General features: G+C 46.9%; 1 protein-coding gene across 6 annotated transcripts in view; it reads right to left on the bottom strand.

The window, feature by feature from the left end:
• SLC25A25 (solute carrier family 25 member 25) overlaps nucleotides 1-17,496 on the bottom strand; it is a 45,234-nt gene that overhangs the window by 18,110 nt on the left and 9,628 nt on the right. The window contains exon 1 of one of the 6 annotated variants that reach the window (XM_026712325.2): nucleotides 12,202-12,679. The exons of 4 other annotated variants lie outside the window; for them this stretch is intronic. In XM_026712325.2, coding sequence (XP_026568110.1) covers nucleotides 12,202-12,441 — 240 coding nt within the window. In that variant the 5' untranslated portion in view covers nucleotides 12,442-12,679. Of the gene's footprint in view, nucleotides 1-12,201; nucleotides 12,680-17,496 lie in introns of those variants that run through there. One more of the 6 variants, XM_026712324.2, reaches the window with a different exon arrangement.

The following is a 17,496-nucleotide window of genomic DNA, read 5'->3' as shown; positions in this document are numbered from 1 at the left end:
AAGGGGAAATTAACCCTCTGCAAGCCTGCAGAGAGAGAGAGAGAGAGAGAGAGAGAGAGAGAGAGAGAGAGAGAGAGAGAGAGAGAGAGAGAGAGAGAGAGAGAGAGAGAGAGAGAGAGAGAAAGAGAAAGAGAAAGAGAAAGAGAGAAAAAGAGAGAGAGAGAAACAGACACAGAGACAGAGACACAGAGACAGAGAAAGAGAGACAGAGAGAAAGAGAGAGAGAGACAGAGAGAAAGAGAGAGAGAGAGAGACAAAGAGAAAGAAACAGACACAGAGAGACAGAGAAAGAAAGACAGAGAGAAAGAAAGAAAGAAAGAAAGAAAGAAAGAAAGAAAGAAAGAAAGAAAGAAAGAAAGAAAGAAAGAAAGAAAGAAAGAGAAAAAAAGACAGAGACACACAAAAAACACACACACACACACAGAGAGAGAGAGGGAGAGGGAGTGGGAGGGAGAGAGAGAGAGAGAAGGAGAAGCTTTGTGGGCACCAATTTTACAGAGAAAGAAGAACCAGCTGGAGATCAAAGAACGCAGCAGAATCCAACGCTCAGTAGGGTTTAGGATAAGTGGAGGTGAATTTAGCGGGGAGAAGGACCAGAGGAGACACAATTGCACTAAATGCACCAACCGTTATCCTAAACCTTATTGGGTTCTGCTCCATCCTTCAATCTCCAGCTGGTTCTTCTTCCTCGGTAAAATCAAAATATTTGAGGGGCTGCCCCAGAGAGGAGGAAGGGGGTCAAGCTATTCTCCAAAGCACCCGAAGGCCAGAGAAGGAATGATGGATGGAAACTCATCAAGGAGAGATTCAACCTAGAAATAAGGAGGAATTTTCTGACAGGGAGAACAATCAACCCATGGAACAGAAGTTGCCTTTGGAAGTTGTGGGAGTGTCACCACTGGAGGCTTTCAAGAAGACACTGGACTGTCACCTGTCAGGAACGGTGACAGGTCTCCTGCTTAGGCGTGGGGTGGGATAGAAGACCTACAAGGTCCCTTCCAGCTCTATTCTGATTGATTCAAACTAGAAATAAGGAGGACTTTCCTGACAGTGAGAACACAATTGACTTGATAGAACATCAACTATCTCCAAGCTAGTTTGGGGGTTGGACTAGATGGCCTACAAGGTCCCTTCCAACTTTGTTAATCTGCTTAATGAACACTTCCTGCAAGTCCTTTCCAGGTTCTGGGAAGTGGTGTGGAAAGAGGAAGGAGGAAGAAAGAAGGAGCAACTCGGGCCTCCTAGTGAAGCAAGCCTGGCTTTGATTGAAGGCTGAGCACACAAAACCACTTGGAGATGAGTTGGTCAACGCCTTTGGAGACGAGCCTGTTTTAAAAGAACACAAACCCGGCGTGTTTTTCTCAGCAGGAAAAAAGTTCCAGGAGAAGTCAGTGGAAGCCAGCTACTCCAACAGGATGAGGCCTGGACCAGAAGGCTCGTCCAAAAAAGGATGTCCTACCAAACAGTGGAGCAGATCTCCAGTGTCTTTGGTCAGTTTTTTTCTCTGGAATAGAATAGAAATAGAATATAGAATATGTAATGGGAATAGAATATAGACTGGAATGGAATGGAATGGAATGCAATGCAATGGGATAGAAATCAGAATAGAATAGAATAGAATAGAATAGAATAGAATAGAATAGAATAGAATAGAATAGAATAGAATAGAATAGAATAGAATAGAATAGAATAGAATAGGAATACGGAATGAGAATAGAATATAGAATAAGAATACAATAGAATAAGAATACAATAGAATAGAATAGAATAGAATAGGAGTTGGAAGGGACCTTGGAGGTCTTCTAGTCCAACCCCCTGCTCAAGCAGAAGACCCCATTGTCCAAGCTCTTCTTAAAAACCTCCAGTGTTGAAGCACCCAGAACTTCTAGAGGCAAGTCGTTCCACTGATGAATTGTTCTAAATGTCTGGAAATTTCTCAAGTTCTAGGTTGCTTCCCTCCTTCATTAGTTTCCAGCAATGGCTTCTTGTCCTGCCCTCGGGTACTTTGGAGAATAGCTTGACTGCCTCTTCTTTGGGGCAGCCCCTGAGATATTGCAATGCTGCTATCCTGTCATCCCTAGCGCTTATTTTCATCAGACTAGACGTACCCAGTTCCTGCACCTGTTCTTCATATGTTTTAGCTTCCAGTCCCCTAATCTTCTTGGTTGCTCTTCTCTGCACTCTTTCTAGAATCTCAACCGACAGAGAACAGAGGGAGGGAGGGAGTTTTGGCAGTGCCTGCTGCCAGGAACCTTTCAAAGGAGTTAAGCAAGTTAAGGGTTCGAATATTGAGGTGGTGAACACCCAGATTGCGGAAACCTGGCAAGTCCCTAATGCAGGGGGGCTGTGGGGAAGAGAGAAATTCTGAAGAGTTTGCAAGAAGAAGCTAGTAAGGAGGCGAGAAGAGGTGAGCTTGCTTGCTTGACTCCCAGCCTTCAAGCTGCCTGGCGAGATTTGGGGAGGAAGAGCAGGGGACTGAAGCTGCAAATATTTGGGAGACGGGCGGTGCCAATTTTAAGCCGGGCGGCTCCAATTCCAAGTCGTCTCTTGTAACAGTCGGGGGGGAGGATTAAATTCCGCAACCTTTCAGAGCTGCTGCGGGATAGAGGATGCTTAACTAGAGGGGAGAGAGCTGGCCCGAGCCTCGATGTGGCAGGGTCACAGGTTTATGCTCTGGGGCAGCGCTTCTCAACTGTGCAAAATTAAGGAGGTGTGGACATCGACTCCCAGAATTCCCCAATTGTCATGCTGGGAATGGAAACCGACATACCTTAAAAGCTAGAGAAGGTTGGAAGGGAAGGGAAGGAAGGAGAAAGGGAAGGAAGGAAGGAAGGAAGGAAGGAAGGAGGAAGGAAGGAAGGAAGGAAGGAAGGAAGGAAGGAAGGAAGGAAGGAAGGAAGGAAGGAAGGAAGGAAGGAAGGAAGGCACCAGTTCTCTAGACATATTGAAAAGGGACCAATTCTGATCCCCCTTTTCCTTTCCCGTCTCAATCTTTTGGGATCGCAATTCTGCGGAAGTACTGGTCCCTTTTATGACTTATGGCTGTAGCCTTGCGCTTCGCATGTTAAGATACTCCGTGATTTATTTGTGGGGGGGTGGAGAAACTTGCCCTTCCAGACCAGTCTGAATTACACACTCTTGGCCAGTTCTCACCGGCTCCGTCATGCTCACAGTGTGCCCTTTCGGAAAGCAGGACTGGCTCACAGCCAGGAACCCTCCTCCATTCAAAGAAAAAAAAAAAGAGAGAGAGAAAGGCATATATATCGATATATTGCAGCGATGCATTACGGTGATCAAATCAGGATGACGGGGCAGTGGGGGGGGCTTAGGACAAGAGGGAAGCAGATTACTTCTAAGTCCATAATGGAGCCCCCAACGCTTAGGTTGCCTGGCGAAATGTTAGCTTTGCCTTCTTTTACCACTTGTTGGACTCTGAGGGAGAGGAACAGCCGCCGACAGGGAGTGGAAGTGTGGCCTTGGAGGTTGTGGAGGAGGCTGGGGAAGGGCAGAGGCCGATTCTAGTCCTCAAGACCCAAAGCCCTGGCCAGCACCCAGAATCGTCATCGTAATAGGTTTCTTTTGACCCCAAAAAAACTCCCCCAAACAAACCAGGAAGTCTAAACAGGAAACGCCATGCTGAAGTCTGATGAGAATTTCTTTAGGGGAATTTTTTTTTTTAAAAAAAAAGAAAAAACTCAGAACGAAACCCCAGAAGCTCATTCATTCGGCAAAATTACCTGGCAAGCAAATTGTGCCGGGAAGGTGGAGCATCTGGATGCACAGTGGAGGGGGGCAAAAAAATAATAATATTGAAAGGACGGCGGTAATAAATCCTGACAAATTAAAGTTTAATCGGGCCTCTGTCGCTGGTATACATGCTCGACCTGGTAACAGGTCCTAATTACAGACCAAACATAGACGAAGCTGCTTGCAGCCACCTGCTCTTCAAATAATACCCATCGAGGGATAAATATTTAGGGGGGGTGTAGATTAATAGGTTCCTAGCACTGAACCCCAATTTCACCCCAATTTGGTGCCTCTACAATGGGAGAGACACTCCCAGTCAGGAGCTGGCCAGAATGGTTGGAGACCCCAACAATCCTTGAGTTTGGAATGGGAATAGGGATAGGATAGGATAGAAAATAGGATAACATAGAAACAGAAATTAGAATTAGAATTAGAATTAGAATTAGAATTAGAATTAGAATTAGAATTAGAATTAGAATTAGAATTAGAATAGAATAGAATAGAATAGAATAGAATAGAATAGAATTCTTTATTGGCCAAGAGTGATTGGACACACAAGGAATTTGTCTTGGTGCAAATGCTCTCAGTGTACATAAAAGAAAAAAGAAGGAAGGAAAAGAGAAGAAAGAAGGAGGGAGGGAGGGAAGGAAGGAAAATGGCAACAGCACTTAAGACTTATATGCCACTTCACAGTGCTTTACAGCTCTAAGAGGTTTAGAGAGTCAGTCTCTTGCCCCCAACAATCTGGCTCCTCGTTTTACCCCCTCGGAAGAATGGAAGGCTGAGTCAACCCTGAGCCGCTCAGAATTGAACTCCTGGAGTGGGCAGCGAGTTCGCCTGCAGTACTGCCTTCTAACCGCTGTGCCCCCACGGCTCTTAGGATGCTTAGTCAGTTGGGAGGAAAAATACAGGAAAAGCCCTCCACCCGGGCACCGCTTCCTTCTGGCTGAGGACCTCAAAGGCTCAGTCCTGGAGACAGGCATTTTGAAAAAAAAAAAAAAAAATCAAACAAGGGGAGCCTCTAACATGTGAAATGTGCCCGGGGATCTGGAGATTTCACTTTTCAGCCAAGGTTGAATCCCCCGGATCCCCCGAGTCCCTAACCCGAGTCCTCTACCTCTGCTTGGCTTCTAACCAAGAGGAACGGAAGGCTTCAAAAGCCCCGGGAGAAGCTGCTTCTGTGTAGCCCAAAGCCAGAATATAACGCAATGCAGCACGTTCGGTTTCGGGTAGCGGCTTGGCTGCAGCAGGAGGATAGCAGCCTGATCTTGAGGAAAATGCACTCTGATGCAGGAGGAGAGAGGTGGAAGGAGAGGGGGGAGGTTTAGAAGAGGGTCCCCAAATTCAGGCTTGGCTGAAAGTTGGCTCTCTCTCTCTGAAAAAGCTAAAAAGTCAGATGACTCGATAACCCTGATACTGAGTAAAGAACAGGACAGAATAGCAGAGTTGGAAGGGATCTTTGGAGGTCTTCAAATAGGGTCTTCAAGAGACCCTATTATCATTCTGGACAAATGGTTGTCCAAACTCTTCTTAAAAGCCTCCAATGATAGAGCACCCACAACTTCTGGTGGCAAGTCGTTCCACTGGTCAATTGTCCTCACTGTTACGAAATTTCTCCTTAGTTCTAGGTTGGATCTCTCCTAGATTAGTTTCTATCCGTTGCTTCTCGTCCTGCCTTCAGGTGCTTTGGAGAAGAGGTTCACCAATCGTCCTCCAGGCAAACCCAGGAGAATAACAAAATAACAAGAGTTGGAAAGGGACCCTGGAGGCCTTCTAGTCTAACCCCCTTGCTCAAGCAGGCAACCTGATACCATTTGCGTCAAAAGGTTGCCCAACCTTTTCTTAAAAACCTCTGGAGGCCAAGTCATTCCACTGGTTAGGGAGGGAGGGAGGGAGGGAGGGAGGGAGGGAGGGAGGAAGGAAGGAAGGAAGGAAGGAAGGAAGGAAGGAAGGAAGGAAGGAAGGGAGGAGGAAGGGAGGGAGGGATTGAGGAAGGAAGTAATGAGATTGAGGAAGAAAGGAAGGAAGGAAGAAAGGAAGGAAGGAAGGAAGGAAGGAAGGAAGGAAGGAATGAGATTGAGGAAGGAAGGAAGGAAGGAAGGAAGGAAGGAAGGAAGGAAGGAAGGAAGGAAGGAAGGAAGGAAGGAAGGAAGGAGATTGAGGAAGGAAGGAAGGAAGGAAGGAAGGAAGGAAGGAAGGAAGGAAGGAAGGAAGGAAGGAAGGAAGGAAGGAAGGAAGATTGAGGAAGGAAGGAATGAGATTGAGGAAGGAAGGAAGGAAGAGATTGAGGAAGGAAGGAATGAGATTGAGGAAGGAAGGAAGGAAGAGATTGAGGAAGGAAGGAATGAGATTGAGGAAGGAAGGAATGAGATTGAGGAAGGAAGGAAGGAAGGAAGGAAGGAAGGAAGGAAGGAAGGGAGGGAGGAAGGGAGGAAGGGAGGAAATATTTTGCTGGCTGAAAAGGCATGGGCTTGTTTGGCTATTGGCCCATAAGATCCAGCCTGTGGAAATTCAAACTTTGCAAAAATGGGAAGATGGAAGAGCCATCAAAGCAAGAAGTCCCCAAGCCCCAGCCTGTCAAATCATTCCAGCTAGGTAACAAAAGGTTGTGAAGGGGTGACGAAACGGGACCAACCGCCAGCTAGGAAACAGAAGTCTGCAAAGGCAGTGGCCCTTAGCCAAGGAGAAAGGCATTCTGCAGTCAAGAAACAAAAGTGACTCAGGGAACAAAAACCCTCTCTTGAAAAGTTGCTTTTGTGAAGAGTTAAATTGCAATTCTACAGACTCTCCATTCTCCAACCATCAGCACTTATCAACAGGCACACACAGTGCCGCTTGTCCTCGGTTTGCATCCCTGCAAGAAGAAACGACGTCATTGTTTTGTCCAAGGCCGCCTTGACATTGGCTGAATTCAACTTCCACGTCCAACGCACCAACGTTCGGACAGCTTGTCTAACCAGGGTGTCATCTACGAAGTTTGGGCTAAAGAATACGGGGACGCAGTGAGCTTTACTTTAGGACTCGTCCGTTCTAGACGACAAGAAGTTGGTCTGCTAGACCCAAACTGCCATCATTTCCATTGAAGTGTGCCAACATTTAACTAGTCCAGCATTTTTGGCCTTACTCACCGGTCCTACACCCAATACCTCCTTTGTCAAAGCAGAAACCACAACTGGTTGCTAATTCAGATTTAAACCTAGACTTTCTCCAGAATCCCAGTTCTGAAGCAATCTTAAGATCGGAACAAAGGTGACCCCATTTGGACCTAATCAGGCTGAAAATTGACTGAGGAATCACATGAACTCACGTCTCGGGAGATTCCCAAGTCATCCGAGACGTCTTCAAGGAAAAAGAGTCCAGTTGCATTCTGAAGAACTGAAGGAGCTTCTTGGATCAGAAGGGAAAGGTCTTCAAGGAAAAAAAACCAAGTTCAGTTGTCTTCTGAAGAACTGAAGAAGCTTCTTGGATGAGAAGCGAAACGTTTTCAAGGAAGAACAAACTCCAGTTGCCTTTGAAGAACCAAAGAAGCTTCTTGGATGAGAAGTGAGACATCTTCAAAGAAAGAGTCCAGTTGCCTTCTGAAGAACCGAAGAAGCTTCTTGGATGAGAAGCAAAAAGTCTTCAAAGAAAAACAGAGTCCATCTTCCTTTTGAAAAAAAAAAGCACCTCTAGGACACTGAACCTCATTTCTGATGTGAATTCTGAACTGGCTCACCACTTTAAAATGATTTTACCAACATTTGGGAATATGAATGTACCCATGAATGCAGGAAAATGTCTCCCGTGGAAGGCGGGGAGGGGAACCTCACGAGACGACGACCTATTTCTATTGAAATGATACAGGCTGTCCAACAGGAGTTGCCTTTCCTATCTCCTGAAAAGTGACCCGTGATTCATTTCCCAGGGAACGGATGAATTTTCCCAGGGAGACAAGGAGAGCTTTTTCCCCCGGGGGAAAGGGATGGAGGGACAGATGTCCAAGGATTCTATTATCTTCCCCCCAGTTGAACAAACAGCCTGTTCAAATCCAGGCTCAGAATCAGAACCGAGCTGAAAGGGACCTTGGAGGTCTTCTAGTCCAGCCCCCTGCCCAGGCAAGAGACCCTACACCGTTTCAGACAGGTGGCTGTCCAGTCTCTTCTTAAAAACCTCCAGGGATGGAGCTACCTGCAACTTCTTATGGCAAGCAGTTCCACTGGTTAATTGGTCTGTTAGGAAATTCCTCCTTATTTCCAGGTTGAATCTCTCCTTGGTCAGTTTCCATCCATTATTTCTTATCTGGCCTTCGGGTGGTTTGGAAAATAAGTTGACCCCCCTTCTTCTTTGTGGCAGCCCCTCAAATACTGGGATACTGCTATCATGTCCCCGCCTCGTCCTCCTTTTCTCCAGACTAGCCATATATCCATATCCTGCAACCGTTCTTCATACCTTTTAGTCTCCAGGCTTTTAATCACCTGAGTTGCTCTTCTTTGCACTTGTTCCAAAGTCTCAACAACTTTTTTTTTTGTAATGTGGTGACCAAATCTGGATGCGGTACTCCAGGTGCGGCCTTACTAAGGCTTTATAAAGCGGTACTAACACTTCACGCGGTTTTGATTCTGTGCCTCGGTTTCCACAACCAAGGATTGGGTTTGCCTTTTTTGGCTGCTGCTTGCATGCACCTGGCTCGTGTTCAAGGCCCCTCTCCCAGTTACTGTGTTTGAAACCAGGTTTCGCCTAATCTGTGCTTGTGCCTTTGGCTTTTCCTGCCCAGGTGTTAAAAACCTGGCAGGACGGAACAGCAAGGAGAGAAAAAAAAATTAACCTCTCTCTTTAAAACCGGGATGATCTGCAGCGATTCAAACACATGCCCATTAATATTTCACCAAACTGGGAGGAGGAGAGGGAAGGGAAGCAAGTCTTGTTATATAGAAATGAGTCGCCCTAGTTGGCTCGAGGGAGAGAGTCAATAAAATCACCTCCAACTGGACTATGGAACTGTTCTGAATGCACAAGATTAATTGTGTTTGTTCCCGAGTGGCTGAAGCATCTCCGCAAACAGATCTACTAATCCTGCCAGGGTCCAGGTTGTGTGTGTGTGTGGGGGGGTGCTTGGTTTTTTTGTTTGTTTTTTGCAGAATAAGAGAGCAAACAAAAGGCTTTCGAAATCAACAGATGCTGCAGTTCGGGCAGGCAAGCCAAAAAAAAAAAAGAGAGAGAGAGAGAGAGAGAGAGAGAGGAGTTGGACGTTTCCTTCTTGCTCAGCAAACCTCACCTCTGTTCCAAAAAGGTGAAGCAATTTTATGACACGTGAATTGAACTGGGATTATCCATTCCCGATGACCGCAGCATAAAACGAGAAAGAGATGAGGCCGAAGAAAGGTGCTGCCTTCTTTTGGAGCCCCTGTCACGAGATGACTTAAGCAGGGACAACATTTCAAGAATTTAAATTAAATTTTCAAATGCAGTGTAAAAAAGCAGCGAGTGAAGTAGTATCCAAAACAACAACAACCTAGACTCAAATTGTGATGCAATCATGAGGTTTTTAAGACTTGGGGAAGTAAAAAGAAGAAGATTTTTACCGGGTGCCAGGAATGTGTTCGAGAACTGCTGAACAAGTTTTTTCTCCTTGCAGAGTTTGGGACATCCCAGGATTTTAGATCACTTAAAAGGAAGGAATCCTGTTAGCGTCTCCTTCCAGACCAGGGGTGTCCAAATCTTGTCCACTTTTAGGACCTGTGGATTTTCAACTCCCAGAATTCCCCAGCCAGCCTGAGGAATTCTGGGAGTCAAAGTCCGGGGGTCTTAAAAATTGCCAAGGTTGAGCACCCTTGGTCTAGACCAGGGGTGTCCAACCTTGGCAACTTTAAGACTTGTGGACTTCAAAGCTAGCTGAGGAATTCTGGGAGTTGAAGTCCACAAGTCTTAAAGTTGCCAAGGTTGGACACCCCTGGTCTAGACCAACCTTCTTGTCCACAAACCGGGGGACAAAAAGTTGATGGGATGAAGCAACAACGTCTGCCGGTTTGTGCCATTTTAGGGTGTTCGAATTCAGAGCAAGTTGCACCCTGCATCCAAAGAACAAGAGGCAACAGGGCAGAAATGCTTCAGTCTGAAAAAGCGGCATTCAGCAGGCCTTTGAATCAATGGAGCGGCAGAAGAACACGGGAACTGTATGTAATCTTGCACAAAAGGTCCTTCCCAATGTGACACGCCCCTGGATTTCAGATACTCCTGCACCAGTCAGGCCACATAGAGAATTAGGGGGTGCTAAAATCGAAAGAGGTCTGGAGGACTAGATTAGAAGCAAGGCCATTTCTAGAGGGCTGTTTTTCTAACACCCCGCAAAGTTTCAAGAACTCGTCTTCATCGTAACAGCAACCCAAACGCTCTCAGGTTTTTCTGTTGTGTTTTGTTTTGACGGTTCCTGACTTCAGACTCCTACCTACCTGAGACCCCATTTAAAAACCGCCTCTCCGTTTTTAGACTTTGCATGTTTGCAAAGAACAACCCTGAATGTTGACAAGGTTGTTAGATCCCTGATAAAGAAGGAAATATGCGAAGGAAAGCTCGCAGATTAACCGCACAGAGGTGGAAAATTTTTAACCTCGGTTCACAAGGGAGTATCGCAACCTTAGAAACCATTAACCGTGCCAGGTTCCGTCTTTGCTAGTCCCAAGCCGCAGCTTAAGATACTCCATCTTTTCAGCATGTTCTGTGTAACCGATCTAAGAGATTGTCTGATAGTTAATTTCTTTCTTCCTGGCCCAACCTTTGCCTTAGAGAGATTTCAAAATAAATATTCCAGCTTTCAAGCACCTTGATAAATGCTCGGCAACTTGACACCATTCTTTGACATTTTCCCTCTGCTATTATCCTCCTCATCACCTTCATTTGTAATTCTGAAGATCCTTATCGAGCCAAATGAACATCTAAAAAAACCAGTTTGCCGCCATTCTTGAAACTCGGGTAGCCTTGTTATACAAGGCTGGAAATTTTGGGAGGGAAATGCTAAGCTTTTTCGGACCGCATTCCACACCTGCATTTATTTCGGTGGGTGCCTAAAATACGACGGCTGTTATTTGTCCTAGATGCTGCACAAATGAAACCTACATCCAGATGTATCCCCAGGATTAAAAGAAGCGATCCAGAGGCACAGCACCGATTGGCTATTTTCTTTCTTGTACATTTGTAGGGGAGAAATAACCGAAGAGGTACATAAATCCTCCCTTTTTAATTAAGCACACATTTGTCTCTTCCCCCGTTCTTATCTATCTCTTCATCCTCTCCTCCATCCTTCCTATAAATTGTGAGAAGTTTCAGCATATTCTCTTTTCTCATTTTTTTTTTAAACCTCTTCCCGCCCACCTCCTTCCTAAAAGTTCTACGAATCCTACAAGTTCACTCTCCCCATGATCAACCTCCTTTCTGGCGCATTACAATTTTAATCCAGCAAATCTCATTTTATTTTTTTGCACGTAACATGCAAAAAAACGTAACACGTTCACGGTTCGCTTGTACCGAGTGGCCGGATCTGGCTTCCAAATGGGAAAAACCAAGACAAACTTTTGAGTTTGCTAGTAGACAGAGAGGCTCCCTTCGCTTTTTACGTATCTAATGCGAGAAGTACGACACTCAAAGAGTTTGGCCACCTCATGAGAAAGAAGGACTCCCAGGAGAAGAGCCTAAATGCTGGGAACGATTGAGGGCAGGAGAAGAGGAAGGGGACGGCAGAGAAGGAGGGGGCTGGATGGAGTCCCTGAAGCAGCCGGCGTGAGCTTCAACGGACTCCAGAGGACAGGGAGGCCTGGAGGAACGTTGTCCATGGGGTAGCAATGGGTCAGACATGACTTCGCAACTAACAACAACAAATGGGAGAATTTTGTCCTTTGTTTTTAAATTCTAGGTGGTTCTCTTGCATGGATGAACCAGGGCAGCTTTTCCGAGGCTCACCGCCCTCCTGCAGGCACCAACTGCATATTGACCACAGCACAAAAGCGGAGCTGCTCTGAGGCCGCAATTATGTCCCTAACCGAAAATCCTTTTCGCTCCCTGGAACGCAGGACCCTCGGCTTTCCTTGCGGCGAACGCGACCGGAGACCACGGAGAGATCTACGCGCTCTGAGGGGACCTCCCCCACAATGCCACAAGAGCCTTAAGTGAAGGCAAAAAACCCCCGGCCGAGAGCGATCATTGAAAACCTCCCCTTAGGTTGTCAGCCTGGAAGTCTATCAGTGGATAAGTAGAGCAATGGCAGATGGAGTGAGAATCATTCGGGTGCAAGAGTTGCATCAGGCCGACTGAAACTTCTTCGTGTGTGTGTGTGTGTGTGTGTGTGTGTGTGTGTGTGTGTTTCTCAAGTGTCCCCAAGGCTCCCATTCCCCAAGCAGTCACCCCCCCCCGGCCCCTTGCCCCACCCTCTTGTAACTAAGTCGCCTGGGGGGGGAGAAAAGACGTCTGCATCGAACCATTTACCTCTGTGAAATGCTCGGCAGGCCCAACCACCAGGAGGATGGTCGACCTCCTTTCGGAGGGGTCGGCCTCTTTGTTGTTGTTGCCGTTGGCGTGCAACTTTCTGGGCATCTTTGGCGTTTGGTCCCCGGGGTTGGGAAGCGGGGCTTCTTCCTTGGCCGCATCCTCCGGGGCGCCGGCAGGGCCCTGACACCCAGCCCTTAGAAAGAGGGAAGAGAAGAGACGCCAGAGCGACGGCAGCATCCCTTAATCCCAGGCGATGGGAGAGGCTGACTCGGCCGGCCGGAAAGGATGCTCGCCGCCGGCGGGATAAGCTCGAAGAAAGAGGAGGAGGAGGAGGAGGAGGAGGAGGAGGAATCGGTCCTGCAAACGGGAAGCTTCACACCCAGCCTTGCCAGAGACTCATGTTGCAGTCGCAGTGCCCGCCTTGCCAGCCTGCCTGCCTTTGAAAACGCTGGCAGCGCTATCGTGCCTGGACTCACAAGCAGCTCATTGAAGGAGGGAGGAAGAGAGAGAGAGAGAGAGAGACTAGAAGCTGGGCTGCCGCAGGAAGCCTGCGCAGAAGCCTCTCCTCGTGGCCAGAAGGATGGAGCTCCGCGCTCTTTGCCAGCTGCAGGATTAGCCGGGGAAGCGCCTCCCCCCCCCTCCCGCCACCCCTCCACCTCCACCCATACAATGCACATCTAAAGGAACAGGAGGGCACAAGCGGCGGCGACGGCAGCCCCCCGACGATCCAGCCTGCATTCTCACTGCAGCAGGGCCTGGCCAATCGACGCTCCCCACACTAACGGGTTCATTATTCAAAGCAGATGCCTCGGGCCAATCAGGGGAGCCTGTGACTGGACATTTTTCGGGCTTGCCAGACGGAAGGGGGGGGGGGGGCAAGAGGGCGACCTCGGTCTTGGGAGGCTACACGGGGCCCCCGGGGATGGTGGGGCAGGGTGTGTGTGTGTGAGTTGAAAGAGGAGCGTTCGATCCCAAAATGCATGGAGGAAAAAAAGAATTATTTTTGCATCCTCGCAACCTTTTCAGTCTTATTCTAGCTTTTTTTTTTTTTCCTTCTTGCCAAATAAATTTCCAAAAAAAAAAAAAAAGCTCTGGATGATCTTACGGAGAAACATCTGCAAGAAAACCACTCAAGGAACCCTCAGGTTCAAACCCAGAGCTACAAATATTCTCCTTAATTGGCAAACAAACAAACAAACAATATAAATAAATATGCCACTTTCTCCAGCCTTATCCTAACCAGACAGGAATCCGGGAAGCAGAAATATTTCTCCCTTCCCACCCCGCCTTTACTGCCTCTGTTTTCGGCAGATTATAAAGCAACATTTCAATTATAGCTTGTTTCCTCCTCCCCTTTCCAAATGAATAAAAGGCCAAAAACCAGACCCGGATCCTGGGGGGCCGGGGAGGGAATTGTAGGTCGGGCGGAGGAGACGGCTCAGGAGGCAGAATTCGAAAGGCAGTCTGGGCGTGCGAAGGGACAGATTAGATAGTCTCTCCCCTCTGGGATGTTTCTGCTTTCGACATGATAAGGCCCACGGAGCTGCCCCCTCGCGCGTCTGGTGCGGGGCCAGGCCAGCAAAACCAAGGATTCCACCTTCTGTTGCCCTTTTATGAGGAGTTTAACCTGGCCAGGCCTGTCTTAAGTCGAAACAGACTCCTCTGTTTGTAATCAATCAACTTTCTGGACGGGGAGAACCATCAACCCATGGAAGAGAAAGTCCCCTCTGAAGTTGTGGGACCGTCATCCCTCGAGACGTTCGGGAAGAGACTGGACTGCCACTTGTCAGAAATAGTGGAGGGTCCCCCGCGCGGGCGGGTTGGACTAGATGACCTACAAGGTCCCTTCCAACTCTGATTATCTGTTATCATCAAAGGAAGGAGCTGACTTCTCTCGCCGGTTTCGTCCTTCCATTCCCAGAATAAGTAACAGAGCAAAAGATTCTTTGGCACAACACTCCCAGAGAGTAAGAGAATAACTGAGTTGGAAGGGATCTTAGAGGTCCTCTAGTCCAGTCCCCAGATCAAAAAGGAGACCCTATACCATTTTCAGATAACTGGCTGTCCAAGCTCTTCTTACAAACTCCCAGCATTGGAGCACCCACAATTTCTGGTGGCAAGTTGTTCCACTGGTTAATTGTTCTAACTGTCAAGAAATTTCTCCTTAGTTCTAAGTTGCTTCTCTCCTTGGTTAGTTTCCATCGGTTGCTTCTTCTCCTGCCTTCTGGGTGCTTTGGAGAATAGCTTGACTCCCTCTTCTTTGGGGCAGCCCCTGAGATATCAAACACTGCCATCATGTCACCCCTAGTCCTTCTCTTCCCCAGACTAGCCAGGCCCAGTTCCTGCAACTGTTCTTCCTGGGTTTTAGCCTCCAGTCCCCCAATCATCTTTGTTGCTCTTCTCTGCACTCTTTCCAGAGTCTCAACATCCTTTTTATAGGGTGGTGAGAGAAGGAGACCAAGTAGGGGAGAGAAAAAAAAAGAGAATGGAAAATGCAAAGTCCAGAGGAACACAATACTGGAAACATTGTCAGGAATAAGATACCAAGGCTGGCTGAAAGAAGAGACACATATCTCCGGAACGGGTGTAAAAACAAAGCAAGGCTGAAGAGTTCTATTTCCTCCTCCTTTCCTGCCAAAACCATCCGGTGGGCGTATCCTTTGGCTATCTCCGGTGGAAAGTAATAAGGATTGCAAGCCCTTTTAAGGATTGCATCCTAATTTTTACTAAGGTTGACATGACGAGCTGGCTGCTATGATCAAAGCAAACTTGTTCCGCAAGAGTTTCTCTCTTTCTGCCCTCATTTAGAACATTTTTCTTTCATGACACATCCACCCACAAAGGAAGGCTAGCCAGTTAGATTTCTTTATATTCCCTCCTGCCTGACATCACACCTGGAATACTGCATCCGTTTTTGGTCGCCACACTATAAAAAAAAAACGTTGAGGCTCTAGAAAAAGGGCAGAGAAGAGCAACCAAGAGGATGAGGGGACTGGAGGATAAAACATACGATGAACAGTTGCAGGAACTGGGCCTGGCTAGTCTAGGGAAGAGAAGGACCAGGGGAGACAGGAGAGCAGTCTTCCAATACTTAGAAGGGCTCAAGCTATTTTCCAAAGCCCCCGAAGGCCAGAGAAGGAACAATGGATGGAAACTGAACAAGGAGAGATTCAACCTGGAAATAAGGAGACATTTTCTGACTGTGAGAGCCATCAACCCGTGGAACAGAAGTTGTGGGAGCTTCATCACTAGAACTTGTCAAAAGTGGTATAGGGTCTCTTTGCTTGGGTGGGGGTGTTGAACTAGATGGCCTACAAGGTCTCTTCCAACTCTGTTAAAATCTGTTAAAAGCATACAGATGGCCCCTCCACTCCATTAGGCAAGTGAGAACGGTTTAAGAAAAAAAAGGCAACATGGAGAAACTTTTAAAAAGCGACAGTTGAGCTCAGGGGGATGGGCTCCAGGTTCTTTAATGTCAAACGGGAAATTGGCAAACGTGGGATTTCTGAGTTTTCACACATTGGTCAGCTTGGACGGAGAAGCAAAGATGACTGTGGGGCAAGCAGGGAAAGAAATTTCCCCTTCGTCCAGGAAAGAGTGAGCTGAATTTTAAAAATTCAGCAGGAAGTTCCTCTGGGGCACTGTTCCCTTTCAACATTTGGTTGACGTCGTGAATTTCCAGCATGACACAAGTGGGCAGCCGTCACGGCTGTTCCTGACCGTACGGTTCGAATCCGCCTTCGGTTGCATTTGGGAAGCGTTAACGGGACCTGGGACCTCACTGGATTGTGGGGAAGAAGGAAAGAGAGAGAACATCAGAGAGCTGAGGCTGTCTTTCAACTCAAGATGGAAATGCCAACCCTGTCCCACCATGCAAGAAGATGATGGTAGAAGAATGACCCATTCACAAAGGGAGATGGAGAAGAAGAAAGTGTGAAGCAGCTGCCCCAAAAAGCCAACATTATCCTAGGCTGCATCAACAGAGGGATGGAATCAAGATCACGGGAAGTGTTAAGACCACTTTATAAGGCCACACTTGGAAGGCTGCCTCCAGTTTTGGTCACCACAATGTAAAGAAGGTGTTGAGATTCTAGAAAGAGTGCAGAGAAGAGCAACAAAGAGAATTAGGAGACTGGAGGCTAAAACGTATAAAGAACGGTTGCTGGACTTGGGTATGTCTAGTCTAATGAAAAGAAGGACTAGGGGAGACATGATAGCAATGTTCTGATATCTCAGGGGTTGCCACAAAAGAAGGGGGAGTCAAGCTATTCTCCAAAGCACTTGAGGGCAGGACAAGAAGCCATGGATGGAAACTAACCAAGGAGAGGAGGAACCTGGAATTAAGGAGAAATTTCCTGACATAACCATTAATCAGTGGGACAAGTTGCCTCCAGAAGTTGTGAATGCTCCAACACTGGAGGTTTTAAAAAGATATTGCATAACTCTTTGTCTGAAATGGTATAGGTAGGATTTCCTGTCTAGGCAGGGGGTTGGACTAGAAGACCTCCAAGCTCCCTTCCAACTCTGTGAATAGAATAGAATAGAACAAACAGAACTGAACAGAACAGAATACAACAGAATAGAACATAATAGAATACTTTATTGGCCGAGTGTGATTGGACACACAAGGAATTTATCTTGGTGCAAATTCAGTATACATAAAGGTACACTCGTTAAGAATCAAGAATCATAATGTACAACACTTAATGATAGTCATAGGGTACAATCAACAACCAAATCGTACTAGGATACAGCCAAGTGGGAGGGGATGGGTGATAAGGAGTGGTGAGAATATTACCAGTAATAGTAGTGTGCACTTTGTAAATAGTTGGACAGCGTTGAGGGAATTATTTGTTTAGCAGGGTGATGGCGTTTGGGTAAAAACTCCCCTCGTGTCTCGTTGTTCTGGTGTGCAGGGCTCTATAGCATCGTTTTGAGGGAAGGAGTTGGAACAGTTTATGTCCGGGATGTGAGGGGTCTCTAAATGTTTTCACAGCCCTCTTTTGGACTTCTGCAGTATACAGGTCCTCAACTGAAGGCAGGTGGGTTGTAATTTCTATTCTATTCTTTCTACTCTACTATTACTTCTATTCTATTCTTTTCTAATTCTATTCTCATTTAATTCTAATTCTCTTTCTATTCTACTCTATTCACCCCTATTCCCTGCACGCCAGGATAGGAAGATCAAAGGACAACCTTTAAAAAATGGGTTTTCCCAGTAGAACATAGGTTGTGTGAATGTGGAGAACAATAATCCATCTCATCATTTATGCTACAATGCATATGATGTCC

This window comes from Pseudonaja textilis, chromosome 17 (genome assembly GCF_049901715.1).
Source record: "Pseudonaja textilis isolate UNSWEBS1 chromosome 17, rPseTex1.2, whole genome shotgun sequence".
In the NCBI taxonomy this organism is placed as follows: Eukaryota; Metazoa; Chordata; class Lepidosauria; order Squamata; family Elapidae; genus Pseudonaja; species Pseudonaja textilis.
This window is presented reverse-complemented; position numbering and strand designations above follow the sequence as displayed.